At 40.3% G+C, this 21,287-nt stretch overlaps 1 protein-coding gene across 1 annotated transcript in view; it reads right to left on the bottom strand.

Annotated features, from left to right (window-relative positions):
• Nucleotides 1–633: 633 nt before the first annotated feature.
• The window catches only part of COMT (catechol-O-methyltransferase), a 41,504-nt gene continuing 20,850 nt past the window's right edge, over nt 634–21,287 (bottom strand). The window contains exons 3-5 of the mRNA XM_088476669.1: nt 16,272–16,465; nt 14,640–14,771; nt 634–1,638 (exon numbers count right to left, since the gene is read on the bottom strand). Coding sequence (XP_088332795.1) covers nt 1,459–1,638; nt 14,640–14,771; nt 16,272–16,465 — 506 coding nt within the window. The 3' untranslated portion in view covers nt 634–1,458. The remainder of the gene's footprint in view (nt 1,639–14,639; nt 14,772–16,271; nt 16,466–21,287) is intronic.

The following is a 21,287-nucleotide window of genomic DNA, read 5'->3' as shown; positions in this document are numbered from 1 at the left end:
CGGGGGAGTGCTTACCTACCCTAAGCTGCGTTACCAAGCCGGGTATGCTGGCCTCGTGGTGGCAGAAGTGTCCGCTGTCGATCCCCGGCGTCAGACGATAAGGTCCCGGTGGTGTAGAGAGAACACTGACAATCCCGGGCCCTGACAGCTGCGGCTTCTGGTGCATCTCTGACACCAGAAGCAAGGACTCCCGCGTGCAATTCCCGTAAGTGAGGAATCTCCTTACCTGACATCTCCGTACATCTGGTTGCAGTCCAGGCCGCAGCATTGTGGCTAGCAAGCTTAGCCACGACCTGCTGAAATCACCAGCCCAGTTACTAGTGTCGCGGCCCGGCGGAGGTAGATGGAGTTTAGTACTGCCAACCCAAAAACCAAAAATAAAACAAAAGCTTAGGACTGCCAGAGCAGTCCCGTTACAATGGTGTGTCTTGATCCTGCCGCACCAAACGAACAACTGAAGTCCTATGGCAAGGGGCGGGGTATATATGGAGGAGGACCCAAGGCATCCCAGGAGCTGAAGCTTTAACTGTTTGGTGCCTGGTCTCAAACCATAATATCCCCATGGTATCCCTGTGGATCCCTATAGACCATGAAGAAGAAAAAGTACAATAATAATAGTAGCAAATGTCCAAATAGGGGCAATAAATCTAGGTTTTGATTTATTGGAGAGCAACCTAGTACAACAAGCAACACTTAGATTTTGCTGGCCTTCATTAGCGCAGGCTAAACAGATGGATCTCACGTAAGTAAACTACCCACATTGTAACCAAGCTATATAATAATCCCGCAGGATTGTCCTATTTGTAGTCTGCAAAACTGACCAGATATTCTCATCTTTCACTGAATCACATTCATTTATTTACAAGAACAAAAATGTTATTGTGCTCCTATAGGCCTTAAGATTTCACAATCAGGAACTTCAATTGAATGGTTTTTAAAGATTAAGGGGTCTATGTACTATGCCTTGGAGAGAGCTAAAGTGGATGAAGATAAAGTACCAACCAGTTAGCACCTAACTGTCATTTTTCAAACCCAGCCTGTAAAGTCACAGTTATGAGCTGATTGGTTGGTACTTTATTTCAGTCCACTTTATCTGTCTCCAATAATTAGTACATAGACCTTAAGATGCAGCATGTCATTTACAACAATGTCAATGAAATTCTAGATGTATACAAGCTGTAAATAAGACTCGACAGTGGCAGCAAATGATTATTTATACTATAAGTATTTAGTCCAGTGCAGTTTGATAACTGCTGTAGGATGCCTTGTTTTAATTTCATAAAATGCAGATATGGTGTCGTGCTTTTGGTACATTTGTATAGATCACACTGTAAAACCTTCATGTAGCGATTGTAACTGCCAGTTCTAGCAGCTAAATGGCTGTAAATATTCTGTTTTTACTACGCTGCATTTCTTGTATTTAGCTGACCCTTTTCTCACTAGGAGTTATTCACAACTCTATCCTTTGAACACTGCCTTCTCCAATGCATCTGCCTTATCTGTATACTCAACATGAGATGGGAAGTTGGTGCAGTCATAATGACCACTGTTCCGAACATATTCGAGGAAGTCTGGAGCTCCCGGATACACAACGTTGTCTGCTAATAACACGGATCCCTTCTTGAGTAAACCACATTCCTGGACAGAAGAAATAAGAAGCCACAATTAAATACCATTAGCGTATTGAATCACTACTTTATATGCTGGTAAACTCTATTACAATTATTAAACTATAATACTTGCATTTATCAATCTCACGTTAAGGAGTCCATTTAATTAGCAGCAAGGCAGATCGGCCCGTGTGTAAGTCCGAGCATATGTTGTACTTTAGCCTTGAGCTCGCAGATTTTTGTTTGGCAATTTTTGTACGCAGCCCTGGGATGTGCAAATTCAGGGCAAGTTGATGTGTCGGTGTTGGCGTTTCCATGCCATTAGCTCACAGGTAATTGAATTGACCCATAAGTGTTTCATTATATTTCACACATAATAATCTGTACTTTCTAACGTTAGTTAAAGAAAAAAATGCCATGCCATAAATTGGACAGTTATATAAATGAATATAGAATTAAAGTCGATTGTACCTGCGCACTAAGTAAGATGGTTACAGATGTTATCAGCGAGCTGCTGTATAAGATAGCTGACTACACTGCACAACAATGAAAATGTTTCCGATGTGAAAATAGTTACTTCTAATTGATTTCAGCATGCAAACAATAAATATGACATTTAAAACTCTCAGTTAGCTCGGAGTTCCGAGAAATAGCCCATTTATGACGATGTAGGGGTATTCCTAGTGAAGTGGGCAGAACGGAGAGAATCTTACCAGCAATCTGCGTTCCGCTCAGAGGGGGCGGGGCCTAATGACCCAACTAAATGAATCAGTTATTTGTCCCCTCCCCTATTCAAATATATGCCATTCACAGGATTACCCACACAAGATAACTGTGGTGCACTGAGTGACAAGTATAGTGAGCGATTCTACCAAGACATTTCAGCAATGGAACAAAGATATCAGGGTAGGTGAATCACTACTGTTGGACAGTGACAAGAGATGCCCCAGAAGAGGAGTACAAGCGACAAGCAAAGAGAAAGCACCCCCATGAATAGGCCACTATATTAGATAGCACTTTCGTATGCTGTATGTTTGTTTCGTATGCTGTATGTTTTGTTTCGTATGCTGTATGTTTGTTTCGTATGCTGTATGTTTGTTTTGTATGCTGTATGTTTGTTTAGATTTGGGTTATTATTTGTGATTGATTGAATTAAAACAACTGTTATTTATATTCTATCAAGAAAATATCATATTATTTTAAAATAGCTTTTCACTATGACTATATTACTAATGTACATACAGTATAGTGCAAGTAGCGTAGCTCAAAAAATAGAGCTAGTAAAAACATTCTGAAATCATTTGTTTTTTTACCTCAAATTAGTAATGTATGACTATTTTTAGAAAGGAAACAAATTAAAAGTATTAATTTGTTGTACAGTGAGCTATCAACCATAAATTACAATAATATATATATATAAAATATACTGCGCTCAGCTACAATGACGTATGCATATAATGTAATCGCAGAAAGAGTTTTCACTAATGCACGTGATCAATAAACAATAGTCATACATGTACTAAATCAAATGAGTAAAATTAACATTATTAAGCCAATGGAAAAACACCACCTAACAACCACAAGGGTTCACCAACTAAAATGAAAAAATATCAGTCACAATAGCTTAAGTGCAGTTCAGATGGTAGATGTTAATTGTTAATATATCCTGAAGCTCTAATCGAGGATAAGTATATTGGAGCCAGTCCCAATGGACTGCAAGTAAATGCCAGTGAGTAATTGCCAAGGAGGATATGACAGTAAAAAGCTGTGGCGTATCGCTGGTCTTGTACAGTAACTAAGTGAGCGGTAATTAGAGTTGCCCAGGGCAAGGAGTACGGTAGTTATTAGTTATTTGTATTATTATAAGTGGACTCAGCGTTCTTTCTTCGGGAACACATGCTAGCGGTGCATCTGAGTTAACAGCCGTCCACCGACAATGTGCACTAGAGGGGAATGCTGCCGTCTGGCAAGGGGATGTTACGGTTAGGGCTCAAGTGAACCATTCGCCGTGCACCCCCTCCTGATAGAGACTTACCTCCCTGGACCTGTTGGTACTCCGTTCCTTCTGTGTGTGTCTCCTCTCCTGTCAGGGACTTCCGGGGTAAATCACGTGACCGCGGCTCGTCTAATGCTTCATCGAGGGAATGGAAATAGAAAGTCTTTAGAGTCTCCTGGTATGTTTAGGTACTATGTAGTGTTCCCCAACGCATTTCAGCCATTAAAGCCTTCTTCTGGGAGTCAATGTATCAATATGTGGTGCTTAACCCTAACCTCCCCCCGGGGGTGCCTAAACCTAGCCCCCTCTGACTGCTACCTAAACCTAACCCTCCCCCCTAGGGGTGCCTAGACCTAATCCCCCCCCAAAAAAACCTAACCCCGCTAGAACCCCTAATAAAAAACTCCTCCCATGGCTAATACCAAGGGCGCCCTGGACTTACCTTCATTAGGGCTGGCGTTCCGGCATCGGGATTAAGATCTGCGTCGGTATTTCGATGCCTATCTTAAATCCCTTGCCGGGATTTGCTGTCGGGATTGAGACCCATTAATTTCCTTGGGACCATTAAAAATCAATGAGGCATCACATAGGCAGTCTGTCAGGATTCAAACTCAGAGCTGCCTCTGGAGACCGCTGCTCTGCTGACTGAACTATCTGGCTGTTTGACAGCTCCCTGCCCTCACTCTGTGTTCTAGCTCAGTTTACCTGTTCTCCTTCTGGTCTAGCTCCACACGCTTGATTTCCTACTGTATATAAGCCTTGCCTGTTCCGGTCTTCCATACCAGCTAATTGTGCTCCTGTCCGTAATCTAGTAATTTGCTGCATCCTATTATCTACTATTCGTGTACCAACCTCGGATTGTCCTTGACTACACCTCTGCCTAAATCCTTTGCCTTATTTGCTTCTTTGAAAAATACACACACCAAGGTGATCCGTGCTAATAAATATCCATTGTAGAATTCATATGGCAGAAAATAGCAGAGCACACTTCTGTAAATACTATTTTATGAGAAAATAAACTCAGATAATTGTAACTATACAATTTTTATACAATGTAATAAAGCACAACAGGTGTATACAATGTAACTAATTAGAATACATTTTTAGACACAATTAGCTGGTAATGGCAATGTAGAAAATATATTTAAAAAGTTAATATCTAATCAAAACACATATTGTCCTGATAAAAGAGGACCTTTTACATATAGAGGGGTATTCAATATGGGAGCGAAAAGTCCATGCTGGACTTTTCGCTCCACATCGGAGATTTTCCTGGGATAAAGTATCGGGCGCACACCCGCTTTATCCCCGTATTCAATATGAAACCTACGAAAACGGGAAGGTGCGAAGTGGGATCTGTGTAAAAAAAATTTTTTTTCCTGGAATAAATTGTAGGGCCCCCTAAAGTTGTAAAAACATGGGGGATCACTATGGGTACCCCCGTATTAGCCTGCAAATGAAAGTCGGGGATTTAAATAGCCGCAGCAGGTGTTTTTTCACGACACTGAAGAAGTGTTGCAGAAGAGCACTTAGGGGTTTTTTTTTGTTTTTTTAAATAGTCCCATCAAATTTGGGGTACATGAAAATGGGTACTAGCATATTTTTATGTCCCTAAAGTAAGTTTTAAAAAATTCTGCAACTATGCACCTGCCCCTAATAGCCTATTCTAGAAAACACCTGCCGCATACTTGCAGAATAGCCCTGAACCTTTTTCCCTATTTTTAAACACTTTTTTCCTTTTTTTTTTTGTTTTCACCCCAATTTTTAAATTATTTTTTTTGGGGTGTCCCTATTTTTTTAAAAACTTTTTTTGACACAGTTAATTTTTATATGACATTTGCAGGGATGCAGGCTATTTTTTTTTTTAAGCCTGCACCCCTAAACCCCAATTATGCACTTTTTTCGCCACCTATTCAGTGGTGAAAAGTTATCCCCGTTTTTTTTTAAAGACTTTTCGAACCTGCGAAAAGTCTTTGAAATTGAATACGGTGTAAAACCAAAACCTCCGAAAATAGTTTTTGCTCCATATCGAATACCCCTAATAAAGTAATAGGAATCGTCTCCTTTAAAAAATGATAAGGTGGTCATTGAAATAACAGTCTTTTATCCTCCTGTAAGGTATATCTTTCTTAGCATAAATTGTCCAAACGTAGGCGCCCCCCTTAACAGTATAAACTTAATTGCCCAAGTTGTAATGATGCCCCTGTCAGGGTTCAGTATTTTGAATGATAAAAGTGGGTCCCACGTGTATAGCCCCCTACAGTGTCTTTCTGTATTTCTACCACCATATAAGAGTGGGAAATTGTGTACACTATTGCTCTATAGGGTGAATGGATTTAGGGCCTGATTCCGAGATGCACGCAATGCCGATTTTGTATGCAGATCGAGTGATTGTTAGCCATTGTGCAACGATTGTTTTGTGATTACACTTGCACAGAGGATCCATTTGTACAGTGAGAGACAGGTAGTCAGCATTTGGGGGAGGTAACCGGGGGGGCTGGAGAAGCAGAAGTGTCTGCCCATTTAAACACCGTTCCATAGCGTGCCTAAATTAGCGATCGCCTTCGCAGCATGAGAGCTCCAGTCAGACGCCGCATATGCAGCATGGCTACCAGATCTATGTGGCTGTTACTGATGTTTGCGCTGTTGTACATAGTCTGACGGATAGGAGAAGGCAGCAGTGGGCGTCCCTATGCTTGGCTGTGCTTTGGAAGGCATTAGCAGATCTGTGAGAGTATACAATTGCGATTGCATTAGTGTACATCTCTGAATCAGGCCCACAGTTTAGAGTCACTGAGAGGTAATGATTTACCTTTGATGATAATCTTTAGGTGCATAGTCCCACAAAAACTCTGGGTTTGGGCTTCGGTTAGTGGTGTATGAATACCCCACCCGCCATCAGTCCTCCGCGACAACCTTAATGAAACTCAGGTCTCAGATGCATCTGTTGTTTGAAGTTCTTAAGAGCCGATCAATAATATATTCAAAATAGTGACCAAAGCTGCCAATCCAATATGCTGAATATCCTGTGTGCCCACATCTAACGGATTTTCAGCCCCCTACTATGAGGCAATTCCTGAAGCAGTCTACTGTAGCTTTACAATTACAACTGGAGAATCGCACACCACCTTCCCCATGTTCCTTATACTTGGACATGCCTTCTCAACTGAAGGATCCTCTTCAAGTCAACATGTCCTAAGAAAAAGAAGCATTATCCAAGTTCTGCAACTCTTGCGATCTATGCCAACAAACAGGACTTTGAGCTATTGGAATGCAGGATATACAATGCGGTCCATACAGAAATTGCCTCTATCCAAACCAATGTTTCGCAATTGGGCACCAGAGTTAAGTTCCAGAATGGTATACGGGAGGCTTTGATTCGTCAGACCACTGAATTTAAAGTTCTTCACAGCAGGCTAGATGACCTGAATCATGGAGGCAGGAGGAACAACCTGAGGGTCCAGGGCATCTCGGTGGACATTCCAACTCAGGATCTTATTGACCAGAATTTTTAACGAGATCTTGGAACAGGCCCCTGGCTCAACTATAATGTTTGACAGGGCACACTGGGCACTTTGGCCTAGAGGAGCACCAACAGATAAACCCAGAGATGTAATTTGCCATTTACATTATTTCTGTCAAAAGGAATCCATGCACCAGAACTCTGTAATAGTATTGTTAATGATGGCCAGAAGATTAACATTTTCAGGACCTTTCCTGGGCCACCCTTAAAAATGTAAGAATCCTGTGACCCCTGACTGCGGACATTGGATATTAAATATAGATCGCGATTCCCTTTCAGCTTCCAAGTATTCCACAGAGGTCAGTTGCTCACCACATGAGATCCCATCGATCTCCTCTCCTTCTGTTCGGCCCTGGGCATACCACTTATCCAACTTCCTGACTGGCAGGATCCTCTTCTCTGCTCTATTCCACCTCCTTTCAACCCTGGAGTCAAGGGATGGCAGCTGGTGGACACAGAGGTTCTATACACCTATGGAACCCTTCCGGGGATCCAATTACCTGGATGACCCTTCAGCATGTTGTCTGACTGCTGACATCATTCGAGCTGCAGTGTATCCGTCACCTAAGTTCTTTTCCTATACTTCTTCAGTTTATTGGTTCCAGTGGATCCTGTAGTGCATATTCAGTACCCTTGTTTTAAATGGTTGTTTTGTTGTATTTAACTTTTTGGGCAGTTTTTCTGTTGCATCGTCCAGTGTTCTGCTTGGACTCCTTATGGTTTCCCAGGATCAGTGAGCAAATTGTATTCCTTTAACAGATATGGCTCTTTAAACATACACATTGTTTATATGTTTATTATTTTATCTACAAGAAAATATGTTACATTTGAGGGTCCTTGTAGCCATCTACTATTCTGTGATAGAATCTCACCGTTTATAAGTGCCAAACACATTTCATACTGTTTGGCACTTTAATTTACATGCTTGCATTACCCATTTCATAGTTTATATTGTTTTCTAGTTGTCGCTGTCACCAATCCCCGATGCCCCTCACACCACACATGATTTCCCTAGGATTTGGATGTGCTCCACACATCCAGATCTACAAGAGGCAGTTATTGTTTGCTCTTTCATGTGTTCATTTCCTGTATTGTATGCTTTTAATTGCTTTGTGCTGTGTCTCTCCCTCTACCAGTGTATTCCTCATCTTTTCCCCTCACTCAACTCCTCATCTGGGGTGATCTGACCATTACTATGGCAGCCGACATTAATCCGAAGACCATTAAAGTCATGTCCATAAATGTGCAAGACTTAAATATACTGGAAAATTGCTGAGGTTTCTAGTATCACCACTTGGGAAGCTCACAAGTGTGTACTTTGTGGAAAGTTGATCCAACTAGGCTCGTATCTTTAAAAGCAAAAAGTTGCATTTATAAATGCTCAAATCTATGGAACTTCCTCATAATCTCTGATGCGAAAGGCTTTTCAAAGCAATCCCTCGAAGCACATATTCACAAGGAGGGCAAGGACCCGGCTCAGTGTCCCAGCCTTAAACCTCTCTCTCTCCTTCATACATCAAGTTGTTTGCGAAAATTATTGCCATTCGGCTTCAGGTTTTGTTACCCACACCTGTTCACTCTGACCGGATGAGTTTTGTGATGGGGCGTGAGGCTTGGGAAAGTACAACCAAAGTTATTGAGCTTATGCATTTGGCTGTCTCTGACAACATCCCAATTGTGTTACTATCAACTGTTGCTGAAAAGGCCTTTAATAGAATAGATTGGATCTGATTAGATCTGATTTAATCCTGAAATTTCTGGCCTACATATAGGTCATTGTGAATATAAACTGGCATTGTTTGCTGATGAACTTCTGGCCATCCCCTGCAATCCGACTGTATCTATTCATATTTTAGATTTGAGTTCCATAGATTTGGATCACTCTCTAATTTCAAGATAAACTTTAAAAAATATGTAGCTATTAATTTAAATGCACCTTCCCAGGGGGTGGATGGTCTGAAGATTTCCGTTGCACTCTCCTGGCACCCTTCTAGCCTTAGATACATAGGTATGAGGGCTGACTGAAAAGTAATGAGACTGCCTGTTTTTCTGTCCCATAGGTAGACGTGGCAACACTATGCTGATTATTGTGAAGCTCATACATCGATGAGTCTGAACCTGCGGTTGGACTGCTGTAGTCTTCTATGTTTGGTGTTAGCAATTGGAAATCTTCGTACGTTTCATCATGGCGGATAAGGAAGACATGTCTGTGAGATTACGTCACAGATGTGTGATTGAATTCTGTGTTAAACTTCGAAAAAGCGGAAATGAAACTCATGAAATGTTACGGCAAGCATACGGTGGAGAAACAATTAGCCGTGCTGCAGTATTTTGGTAGTGGAAGCACATCATAGAGGGAAATACGCGAGTGATTGGCGAAACGCGTTCTGGGACACAATTCATCGTGGTTACAGATGTCAACATTGCCAAAGCTGCAGAGATGTTGCAAAATGACAGAAGGTTAACCTTACGCAAACTTTCGGCTTGACGTGGCATCTCATTCGAATGGGTTCAGCATATTGTGACAAAGGAACTGAAAATGCATCGCGTGTGTGCCAGGTGGGTACCCAGAAATCTCACGGAAGAGCAGATGCAACGAGTAGAATCGTACAAGGATACCAGATTTCCTGACATTGATTGTGACGTGTGACAAATCGTGGATTAGTCATTATGATCCGGAATCCAATCAGCAGTCCAGTGTATGAAAACACGCAAATTCGCCTCCGCCCAAAAAATTCTGTGTGATTCTGCTGCTCTTTGATGAGCACTATATGATCCTACAGCACTGGGTTCTCTGTGGACAGACAATTAATGGTGACTACTATGGAAACATCCTGAAAACCCATTTGCATGGAGCCATGAGGAAGAAAAGACCAAGTTTTCTGAAGAAATAATACAGTAGTTTTTGCTCCAAGACAATGCCTGACCACATGTTGCTGCTGTTGCATTGGCAGCACTGACTGAATTTAATGGGACAGCACAGGGCTGCCTGTTATCCCCTTTATTTCCCCTTGGTATAAAACCTTTGGCCTGTGCTGTCAGAGCCTCCTCATTGATATCTGGTTTTCAAATTATGGGAGGAAAAAATTGGTCTGTATGCTGATAATATGATTCGGTTTCTCATGCATATGGGGACTTCTCTACATGCTCTCCTTGAGTTGGTGGAAGGCTATGGTTTATATTCGGGTATTCATATAAACTGGGACAAGTCTGTTGTCTTTCCTCTTCTTCCTGATACTCTTGCTTATATCTTCCCCCTTAGGTGGTGTACTCAATTTAAGTACCTTGGTATACAGATTTCACACTCTGAGGCTGACTTTATATTGTTAAACCTTACTCCCCAAATTGCATATTTAAAAACTAAATCTCAAATTTGGCAAGAGTTCCCTGCCCTATTTCTCCCCTCGCTGTCAAAGTTGCCTATTATTTCTCATCCAACTATAGGCCCAATGCGGATTTTTTGGAATCATCTTTTGGGGGCGATCCTGTTTATCCTCTGTACTCTATCCCTTGATGCCACTGTTTTGCAATCCTGACTTCACCCCAGGTACTACTACCTCTACGTTCACATCATGGACACGGGCAGGGTTTTCACTTGATTGCCAACTGTTTAGCTCTTCGGGTGTGTCTGCCTTTGGTGATATTCAGTCTACATGGTGTTTGCCAGATTCTGAGGGATGGTGCGATCTTCAAATCAAACATTATCTGCAAGGCAAAGATATGCTTGGGGCATGTTCTAGACCCCCAAACACCTTTGAACCATTTTGTTTGACCCCCTCCCGGCCGACCCAATTCCTGTATGTAAGGTACAACTCTTGATCGAGGACACTTTCAAGGCACTACCTAACTTTACTGTGGACTGGGTGTGTGACCTCGGGATCCAGCTAGATTAATTTAAAGTATTATTACGATGGTGTAGGTGCCCTAGTGTTCTTGCACATATGTTTCCTGGGGTCTCTAACACCTGTTGGTTATGTACTAATGCTTTAGGTTCCCCCTTACATATCTGGTGGAACTGCCTGGCTCTCCGCCCCTTCTGGGATTTGGTACTGGAATTGACTAAGGAGATCATCCATGTTGTAGATTCCTCCTTCTGTTTCTCAAATGCCCCATTTTCTGCTATAAAAAGTAACTCCTTAAACATCTCAATAGTGCTGCTAAAGCAGTGATTTCTGTTCACTGGAGAACCACCTCCACCCATAATTAGGAAATGGTTCTGTAGACTCGATCATTATATGGACAGTAAGCCAATAAACATGAGGAATTCAGTGAAGACCGGGGCCCCTGGTTGCTGTTTAGGGAATCCAGAACTTATACAGACGTTTCCCACTAAATTTGGATTTTTGCTCCCAGACTACTTGTATTTACCCTCTCTCTTGCTGGGAGAGGGGGGTGTTAGATCCCTGCGCTGCTTTACCAGCATGTTGTAATGCTGTTCAGGTCCCTTGTCTCAGGTGAGGTCTCTTCCCACCCTTTCATCCCTCTGTTTCTTGTTATGGAAATACTGCCAAAGCCTATTGTTGCCTTTCCTTTTGCTATTAATATCTGACACATGCTTTTGTGTCAATGCTAAATGTTTTGTATATTCCATGTGCCTCTTGCAATAAAAACATATTCCACAAAAAGATGATATATATTATACTGTATATAAGAAAGATATGAGGACACTGACTGATGCTGTAGATAAGGGGGTGACTATAGGAACCACCTACAGTTACCCCTGGTTCTACCCTTAAAAACTAATGATATTGTAATGGGGATTCCCTTGGCCTTTGTAGTCTGTGCAACTGCAGTAGGTAATTGAAATCTTTGATGTCAGCAAACATGAAAAGGGATGTAAACAAATGTCCAGGGGGTTCCTTACTAGGATGTTGACAGCAATCGGATTGAAGAAATAAATCCCACTGTGACTCAAAACGCGTCACCCACTTCTTTGGGCTTATCAGCTTTGCAACATCCCTGTCAACATCTCGGGAAGGAAAGGGCAGTTCTGGAGCCCCCTGAACTTTGTTTACATCACTTTGATTTACTGCTATCTGTACAAATCCCGTTTGTATAATTTTATTCTGTTCATGCATTTATCTTGTTCTGTTAAACATACACTTTTATAAAGTGAATGTACTATTGTGGAAATTTATATATAATTTCATGAATCCCTGTGGGTTATCCATTCGTAGTTTGAGGAGAAACCAGGACAGGTGCTGCTAATGTGCTTTTCTAGCAATACCTGAGACTCTCATGTGACAGGCTCATTACCAAAAGGGGTTTAATACCGGTTTCCTTTACTAAATCAGAGTTATTTTTCACACTCTCATTGGCTAGAAATACGTGTGGCTAACACTTTGGTTTTTTATGGTTTTACACTATTGTATGTTTTTCTTCCCTTTTCATATTTGCTGATGTAAAACATTTAAATTGCCTGGTTCTACAGACTACAAAAGTGAAGGAAAGTGTATTTTTGTTCCCAAAGTATTTTTATTGTAGCATGTCCATAAGACAAACATACATCAAACAATTAGTAAATGAGGGAAAACAACATACAATTGCATAAAACAAGTACATCAGGTAAGTGTATTTTTGTAATCGTATCACCTCAGTCTTGGGCTAAGCACCAAGCTCTTTTTTAACTCACATTTCACCATTATGATATAATTTATATATTATATGTATGTGTGTTGATCAAAGTGGTTTGCTATAATGGCACTTCTTCTCCCCTCTTCCTCTGAAGCTGGTCACTTGCTCTACAGGCAGCTGCTTTACTCTCAGTGCATGTGACCAAAAGATTAAGAGACACTGCTCCCTGAGCAGGTAAAAGTTCAGGTCCAGCTCAAATCACAGGGGCACTGTAACATTTGTCCATAGTGTAGAAGAGCAGCAGGCATTTTCTTGTAGTGCACCTACCAGCAATAATCTGTGTGCTGAGTAGTGGTGGACATTTTCTTGTAGTGTAGGCCTTTTTCCTGTTAGATAAGTCACTGAATCTAATTTTATATTACATATGCAGGAAAATCTGAGCGGTCAGTTATCAAGAGGAAGAACAATGCTAATTAATGTGTAAAATCAGCTGACCCAGTTTATCAGTGGTAGCCATTTTCTTGTAGTATTTTCTGCTGGTGGAGAAATAGATTTGTAGGTATTGGGAAGTAAATAGGTATTCTGTAAAACCCTATCCTTTATATGTAGTTATATATCTTAACAATTAGGTATTTTGTTCTCTCAGTGCTTTAGTTTTTTTAGAAGATGGGTGAGAGCGCTGACATTTCACACTGAGCTTATAAGCCCTTTGAGTATGTGATTTTGTTATATAAACTAGCTCACTAGAATAACTCCAAGTCCCTGCAGCTTTAGCTATTTTATTCTTTAGTATCAATTATCAACTCCTTGGTGAACCATCAGGTTGTCATGGCAATATATTTTCTTCGTTTTTTTTTCACGGCCTTGCGCTGCTTTCATTGGGAATTGCTAATGGGAATACGAGGCCATTTCTTCTGCCTATTATTGCTTGTTTATGTTGATTTTCTGAGTATAATTTTAGAGGGACTAAGGAAAACGCCATTCATACAATCAAAGCTCAAGCATGTGGCCTATATTACTGAAATTATTGCTTGTAATACATTTCTGTTATATTAGTTTATATTGTAAGAATAAAAGGTCATCTATAAATTACAAATGTTATGGATAAAAACAAACTATTAGTTATACTGTAAATTCCTGCTGGCGAAGTGACTAATGGGTAATGCACACACAGGGCGGGGAGAGAGTGGGGGTACCTGGGATGAAGATAGGACACATGGAGATAGTGGGCAGGCAAAGAAACAGATAAGGGAAAGGAGAAGGGACACATGGAAATATAAGGTAAAGGTAGAGAAACACATGGGAGACATTACAGCATGTAACATTGAAGGGACACGAGCTATAAGGGAACAGGCGACTACACAAATGAGACCTGAAAGATATTTGGTACATGTGAGGCACTAGAAACAGGTGACGTATCACAGGAAGCATGACAGGGAGGTGGAGACACAAGGGAGAGGATATTGGACATGGGAGAGGTTGTGGACGCAGGACGGATAGTTTTGCATTATTTACATTGTAGTGTTAGTGTTACATTTATATCACACTATCAAAATCCCTCAAGCGTTTGTAGGCCTAACACCCTGGCCATTCAAATATCCGTATTTGGGCAGTCTCTGAAATCATTCCCAACACATGTTATTGAAGGTGGAGTTCTTCATTAATATTTCTGCAGATGGGTGTATTGTCTGTGGGTAAAACCTATGCCTAAAGGATTTCCTACGCACTCAGAAAATATAAGGACAGGTAGGTACTTTATAATCGGTCTCAGAATGCAGCGTGTAGGCTGGTTCATCTACATTTGTCTTGTCACTTTCCTTACATCATTCATAACATTTATACTACAGTACTCTGCAGTGAGTTAGACTGTGCTCCTGGTGTGAGAGGCAACACATACTTTATGCACAGACTAGGACCAATCAGAAACTTCACTTACCTCAAGTAACACTGTGTCAGCTGTGTATCTGTTCTTAAAATGATCAATAAATGCAAAGTCTATGTGCTGCAGCCTATGTTCAGTTTTCAGTGTGGGAATGATCTGTTCTGTGGAACCCTGTAGTATCTTCACCTGGAGAATAAGAGGACATTATTCTTCTAATGACATACAGTATGTACATTATCACTTTATGTAGTTATATACCTACATTTTACTACATAGTTCTGACTTATTTCTGTAGGTCAGCTCCTAGTAACAAAATACAGTGCTAGTAATTAATACTATAGGTATTAGAAGCAAATGAGAAGCTTTGTGGCTAGGCAGGTTTTTTTATACCAATCACTGAGTTGACTTCAAATACCATGTTCTGTATATAATAATGATGTTATTACTTATAGTACACTATGGCCTAATTATCTGAATAAGTATGTAACATAAATCACGCCCCATTCGCACAAATGCCTCTATGCCTCATCCACAACGCCAACTTTTGGAGGCAATATAATGCAGCAACTTGCAACAATAAAATATAAAAAGTCCACAACACTCTTACATAAACTACGTGTTTTTTTTTTAGGTTTTTATTGTGGATTAATAAACAGTCATAAGCAGTTTCAAGCCTGTTGACAGACAAAGGGCCTAGCAATAGTGATCACTGAATGTGCAGTGGGGAAGGCAAGTCTACGTTCAGAATCAGACAAAAGTGTAGATCGGTTGCAAACATCCCGAAAGTCACAAGTTACAGCATCTATGATTTTTACAGTAAGCTTCCCTCATCTAGCTATACATACAAGTTCAGATGTCCAATGGCAGTGGTTCTCAGACAGTCCTCAAGTTACCCTAACAGTCCAGGTTTTAGAGCTATCCATACTTGAGCACAAATTTAATTTGTACCTTAGTGAGTATGATTATATAATCTGTGCACTAGCATGGATATCTTTAAAACCTGGACTGTTAGGTTGCTTTGAGGACAGAGTTTGAGAACCAATGACCTATGGTCAGCACCTTATGCCAAGATTTGGGAGATAAAATATTATAGAAAGTAAGCCATATATTGCAGAGAAACAAGACAAAAGAAAGTCATACAAACACAATATTAGAAAACAAAAATGTCAACAGTAAAACCCAAACAGTAATGAAAAATTTAATCAGCCCACATAACACCACTGATCCATCCATGGAAGAGGCTGTGCTGTATGAGGGAATAGGAACCATAATTGAAAAGAGTCATCCAGTGAACCATTGTGGACCTCCTGCATGCACCGTAGGTGCGGCCTCCTGACTACAAGGCCACTGCCTACCGTGTATGACGTTTTGGGGGCATGACCGCATGTTACGACCTCTTTCTCATCAGCTGGGTGCTCCAAGGAAGATTTCAGGTTTGAATTTAGAATTAATAAGTGACGTAGTGTACGGGCAACTACATGGGTTTTTGTCAAAACTAGTTAATTATATGATATACCAGTCTCAGACCACAATTCTGTTCCTCCTCAACATTACAAATGGAGAAATTGTTTGTTTTTCTTTGGTGGAGGGAAAAGTATTAATCAAACAGGCTCAGTGCATTAATTTCAATGTAATGACACTTCCTCACAATAGAGAGTCTGTAAGTAAACAACATACTAAAAATACCTTATCCTGAACTCCAGCAAACTCTATCATCTCATTGGCCACAGCAGCATAAACTGGGTTCATCTCCACGGTGAGGAGATGAGCTCCAGGCTTCAGTAAGCGAGCGATCCGGACAGCAGAATATCCACAGTACGTGCCCAGCTCCAAAGCCACGGTCGGGTCAGTCTCTTTGAGCACATTATCTAGGATCAGACCTAAAATACAACTTGCACATCATTCACAGATTCATGGACATCAAACAATGTGAAATATAAGAAAATAAAGTAATTTAGATGAAATTTGTAATTTAAAAAGAAAAGTTACTGATCTACAATTAAAGAACTACAGAGTTTTTGATGGAAGTAGTTCTTAAAGTAAATATAGGTTTTTAAAAAAATGTAAATAAAAATAATATACATCCACATCTATTACCAGCACAATATAAATAGCGTTCCCGCTAGGCTGTTTTAGCGGGGCGCGGCGCGGCGCCCTGCCCTTCTTCTGGAGGGCAAAAAGCACCCTGCCCTCCAGGAGGAGGGCAAAAAGCGCCCTGCCCTCACAGCCTGCGGGAGCCATTCTCACCCGCGGGACGCAGTGTCCCGCGGGTGGAGAAACATGCGGTGACGCGGTCACCGCCGGAGAATATTCTCCCTGTTCTATTCATCTAGACATCTATTCTCCCTGTCTGCAGGGCTTGGGGGATGCCCGGCGTGTCCGTAAGTGCCGGGCACGCCCCCAAGAGTGATGAAAAGGGGACGTGTCTTATAGACACGCCCCCTTTTCCGATGACCACGCCCCCTTCTCGGTCGCGCGCACGGACATGCCCTCTCTAGCTCCGGTGCACTGCCTCCCACCGGAGCTAGAGGGAACACTATAAATAATTGTATTTTCCTGATCATTAGATTGCATACATCAATAGACAGTTTGAAAATAAATTAAATATTTAGCACCTACTATAAATATCGCCCTAATGAGAGAGAGAGGTATTATTTTATATTGTTCAATTATGTTTGGGAAATTAAGTATGATAAATGCATTAAGTATGATATCAAATGTCATTTTTTTCCAAAGGCAGACTCTTATGGAACAATCAACACAATGAGAGAAAAATAATAAATACAATGCAAGTAAAATTGTCCATTACTAAGTCTTTGTTGCAGAAAGGAGTATAATTTTAGCAAACCGTAAATATAATGTACTACGAGGAGATGTGGCCTGACGTTGAAGAACAACAGACTCATGTCTCTGTTGCGCCAAAGCTAATTTGAAATCCAAAAATAATTCAGTGTAACAAAGGTATTTGTGTGCCCGCTACCAAGAAATCCAAGAGAGGGCAGAGCAGATTTTTCGCCATTAAAGACTTGGGACCAAGCTCATATCAGAAGTCCGGTGAGGTACAAATACTTTCTTAGGGGCCTTTTCTAGGCAGCCCAGCACCTTAGTGCCCGCTCTGTGAAGCTTCACAATAAAATTGCTTACAGATTCAGTGAATACCAGGAGGCTGCATAACAACCAGAAGGGACATTGGCTGACTTCAACAGTGTGACCCTGTGTTTGTGTGAATCCTAAACCAACCCGAGTTTGAAGAGACTTTTTTTTTTTTTTATTGTAAAGCTCTAAAGGTTCATAGATACAGGGAAAAGGGAAAGGGGGAGAAAAATATATCTGCACTCTGTTGTCGATGTACTAATAAACCTCTATATAATCAATGAATCAATATTACATTTGTTCACGGGGGTGCAGCCCTAATCAACTAAGTTGAATCATATAGTAAAAAAGGGAAAAGTAGTTGTGAAGAATGGGCGCACAGAAAATTATATTTATATAATCACAAAAATAAAATATAACTTTTATTGGTTAATACCTAAAAATAGTTTAGCCCCCTTAAAGGGGAATATAAACAGTGAAATATAAGGTTAAAAAATTGATATCAACAAAACATACAACATATTAAAATGGCAGGTCCACTAACGTGTTGCTGTGTTGAGTCTATTGTTATCTCAATGATATTAATTGACTCTTCCCTTCTTAGATGCTATGATGTCTCATAAATAAACATCCTTTCATGATTATTAGGATGTCAAGTTAACAATATAATCAAGATAGTTACTTAAATAATTATATCAGGCTGGTTATTTCCCAGTCCACAATAATTCATAAATGCTAACTTTGCTATATATAGACAAGGGACACTACCAGCGCTAAGAATCATACATTCACTTAGTATATTGTTCAGTACAACAGTATCAATGATATATTCTCAAAAGGTATTAGAATGATAATAAGATAATTTGCAACATTGTAGTTTAATCAACAGGTATTGGATTTTTATTATACAATGCTTCCTGTATTTGTAATACTTAAGTATGATTTAAAAATCTGGGACATCTAATAGCTTTACCTATAATAACAGTAAGGTTAATTTTTTAATCAGTCCACATCTGATCAGATAGTAGTCATTGACACTGTATGTATCATCAATATCGATCTAATAGTATGAATTGAGTCCCGTATATTCCAAGGACTAAGTCGCTGGCATCGTGTGTGCCAATTAAATTAGCATCTGATATAGATAGGGAAATATTTATACAAACAACAAACACATATTATGGAGCTGCCAGTGACGCCTAGTGGACCTGCCATTTTAATATGTTGTATGTTTTGTTGATATCAATTTTTTAACCTTCTATTTCACTGTTTATATTCCCCTTTAAGGGGGCTAAACTATTTTTAGGTATTAACCAATAAAAGTTATATTTTATTTTTGTGATTATATAAATATAATTTTCTGTGCGCCCATTCTTCACAACTACTTTTCCCTTTTTTACTATAAAGCTCTAAAGGTACCAACGAGGAACATACTTCCAATACAGCAACTACTTCCTGACATTGTGACTCTGCGATGGCGAATACTATTACCCACAACTCATTTCAGCCTGGTACTGAAGAATATGAACTATTGCCACACCACTGGAAAAGTGCTATGAACTTGCCAACTGCTTGGCTTGCCTTAAGCTGGCCACACACAAGACCAATTTTCATCCAACCATCCAACTAGTTAATTGGTTGGAATGAAAATCTGGTAAGGAATGGGAGTAACTGATGATCAGCAATTTGCTACTAAATGCCAGAAAACAGATGAAAATGTCCTTCAGACAAGTTTGTTAAATGTTTGATCTAAACAATTTGTTCAAACAACAGTTTTTGTCCATTTTCCAGCGTTTGGGAGCAAATTGCTGATTGTCAGTTACTCCCATACCTTACCAGATTTTCATTCCAAGTAATGGCTGGTTGGATGTAAGTTGGTCTAGTGTGTGGCCAGCTTTAGGCCAGCAGATCTGGATGGCTTCCAGAAGCAGCAGAGCAAGGTGTGTCAGAATCCGCCTATCCCCAGATACAATCAATCTGAAACAGCTGTCAATGACTTATGGTTATATCACACTCAGTGTGAATAACACGATTCAGCTGCCACCATCAAGGGTTAATTAGAGGTAGCCCTTAGATTCTGCCTTGACACAATTAGTCATTTTCAAAATTATAGTGGCACACGTGTATGTAGCATTGATCTTGACACTTAAAGGCTTATAGGTTCATCAAAGAACATCCATAGGTTCATCAGAGAAAATCCACTAAAATTAAAATGTTTAATTTGAAAAAATATTTCCAAGACTTACAGTTGCAAAAATACTTTAAATAAATTAACACAGATTATAATGCAATTCAGATTTTAAAAAGTCGAGTAAAATCAGATAATTCTGATCACGCAACAAGACCTATAATTCTGTTGTGCGGGAGATCACAGGAAGTTTAGATTGGCACATCTCAGCCATACCACTTCTCCCCAGAAATGTATGCTGAGACTAGGGGGGTCTCATTTTTATGACTACACAACTACTTCATCTCCCACCTTCCTAGGTCCCTGTACACACAACTTCTGTGATGAGTCCACAGCCCCTTTGTACTTCCAAACCAGGGTCTCCCTGTCACACAGCAGGTCTCTTAATAACTTGCTTGGAGGCCAGGAGCTTTTGTCACTTTCTGGGCAGCTATGTCTCCCATCTAATAAGAACTTCAGTCTCTCAGATCTCTTAAACCCATGTGGAGTAACTGGTTATAAAGCGTGTTGAGATTTAGGTCAGTTTTGTCTTGTTTAAGACACTTCTGTTACTTGTGTGGACTAAAGCTGGGTATACACTAGGTCAAAGGGTCGTCCAAACCTATCTGACAATTGGCAAGTGCATACACACTTACCAATCGTCTGCCCGATGTGCCGTGCTTGACGTCACAACTGGGTGGGCATTTAGATTTCCCCGCCCAGTTGAGCTGTCACTTATCGGCGGGCCCCTGCAGCATGTGTACGGGCGATCGGCGGGTCGCCCATACACACCAGCAGATGACAGATATCTTTTAGATATATCGGCCATCTGCTGTGCTGCACAACTGATCCGATATGTCTGAAGGACATCGTTCACAGACATATCGGGTGTACACACCCTCTGATATACTACAGATATACATCAGCCGTTAAATGGAAGTATTATGGTATTATTAACCATAATAGTTTTGGGAGGTTAATATTCAACTACATGGCATAGCCCTGAACCTATTTCCCTATTGTTAAACAATTTTTTCCCATTGAATTTTTTTTCACTCCAATTTTTAAATTAATTTTTTAGGGTGTCCCTATTTTTTTAAAACTTTTTTTGACACAGTTCATTTTTAAATGTCATTCCCAGGGGTGCAGGCTATTTTTTTTAAGCCTGCACCCCTAAACCCCAATTCTGCACTTTTTTTCGACACCTATTCAATGGTGAAAAGTTATCCCCGTTTTTTATCAAAGACTTTTCAAAACTGCGATAAGTCTTTGAAATTGAATACGGTGTAAAAGTCAAACCTGCGATAATGACGTCAAAAGTGCGATGTTAACGCAAAAACGATGTTATCGCTCCCATATTGAATACCCGTTTTTAGAAGTGTGCCCATAGCAACCAGATTCTAGCTATTATCTTCTAGAAGGTGCTAGTTAAATGTTAAGTA

Source organism: Taudactylus pleione, unplaced genomic scaffold, assembly GCF_031769625.1.
Source record: "Taudactylus pleione unplaced genomic scaffold, aTauple2 ptg000191l, whole genome shotgun sequence".
NCBI lineage: Eukaryota > Metazoa > Chordata > Amphibia > Anura > Myobatrachidae > Taudactylus > Taudactylus pleione.
Note: the sequence above shows the minus strand (reverse complement) of the source record. Positions and strands in the feature narration are given on the sequence as shown.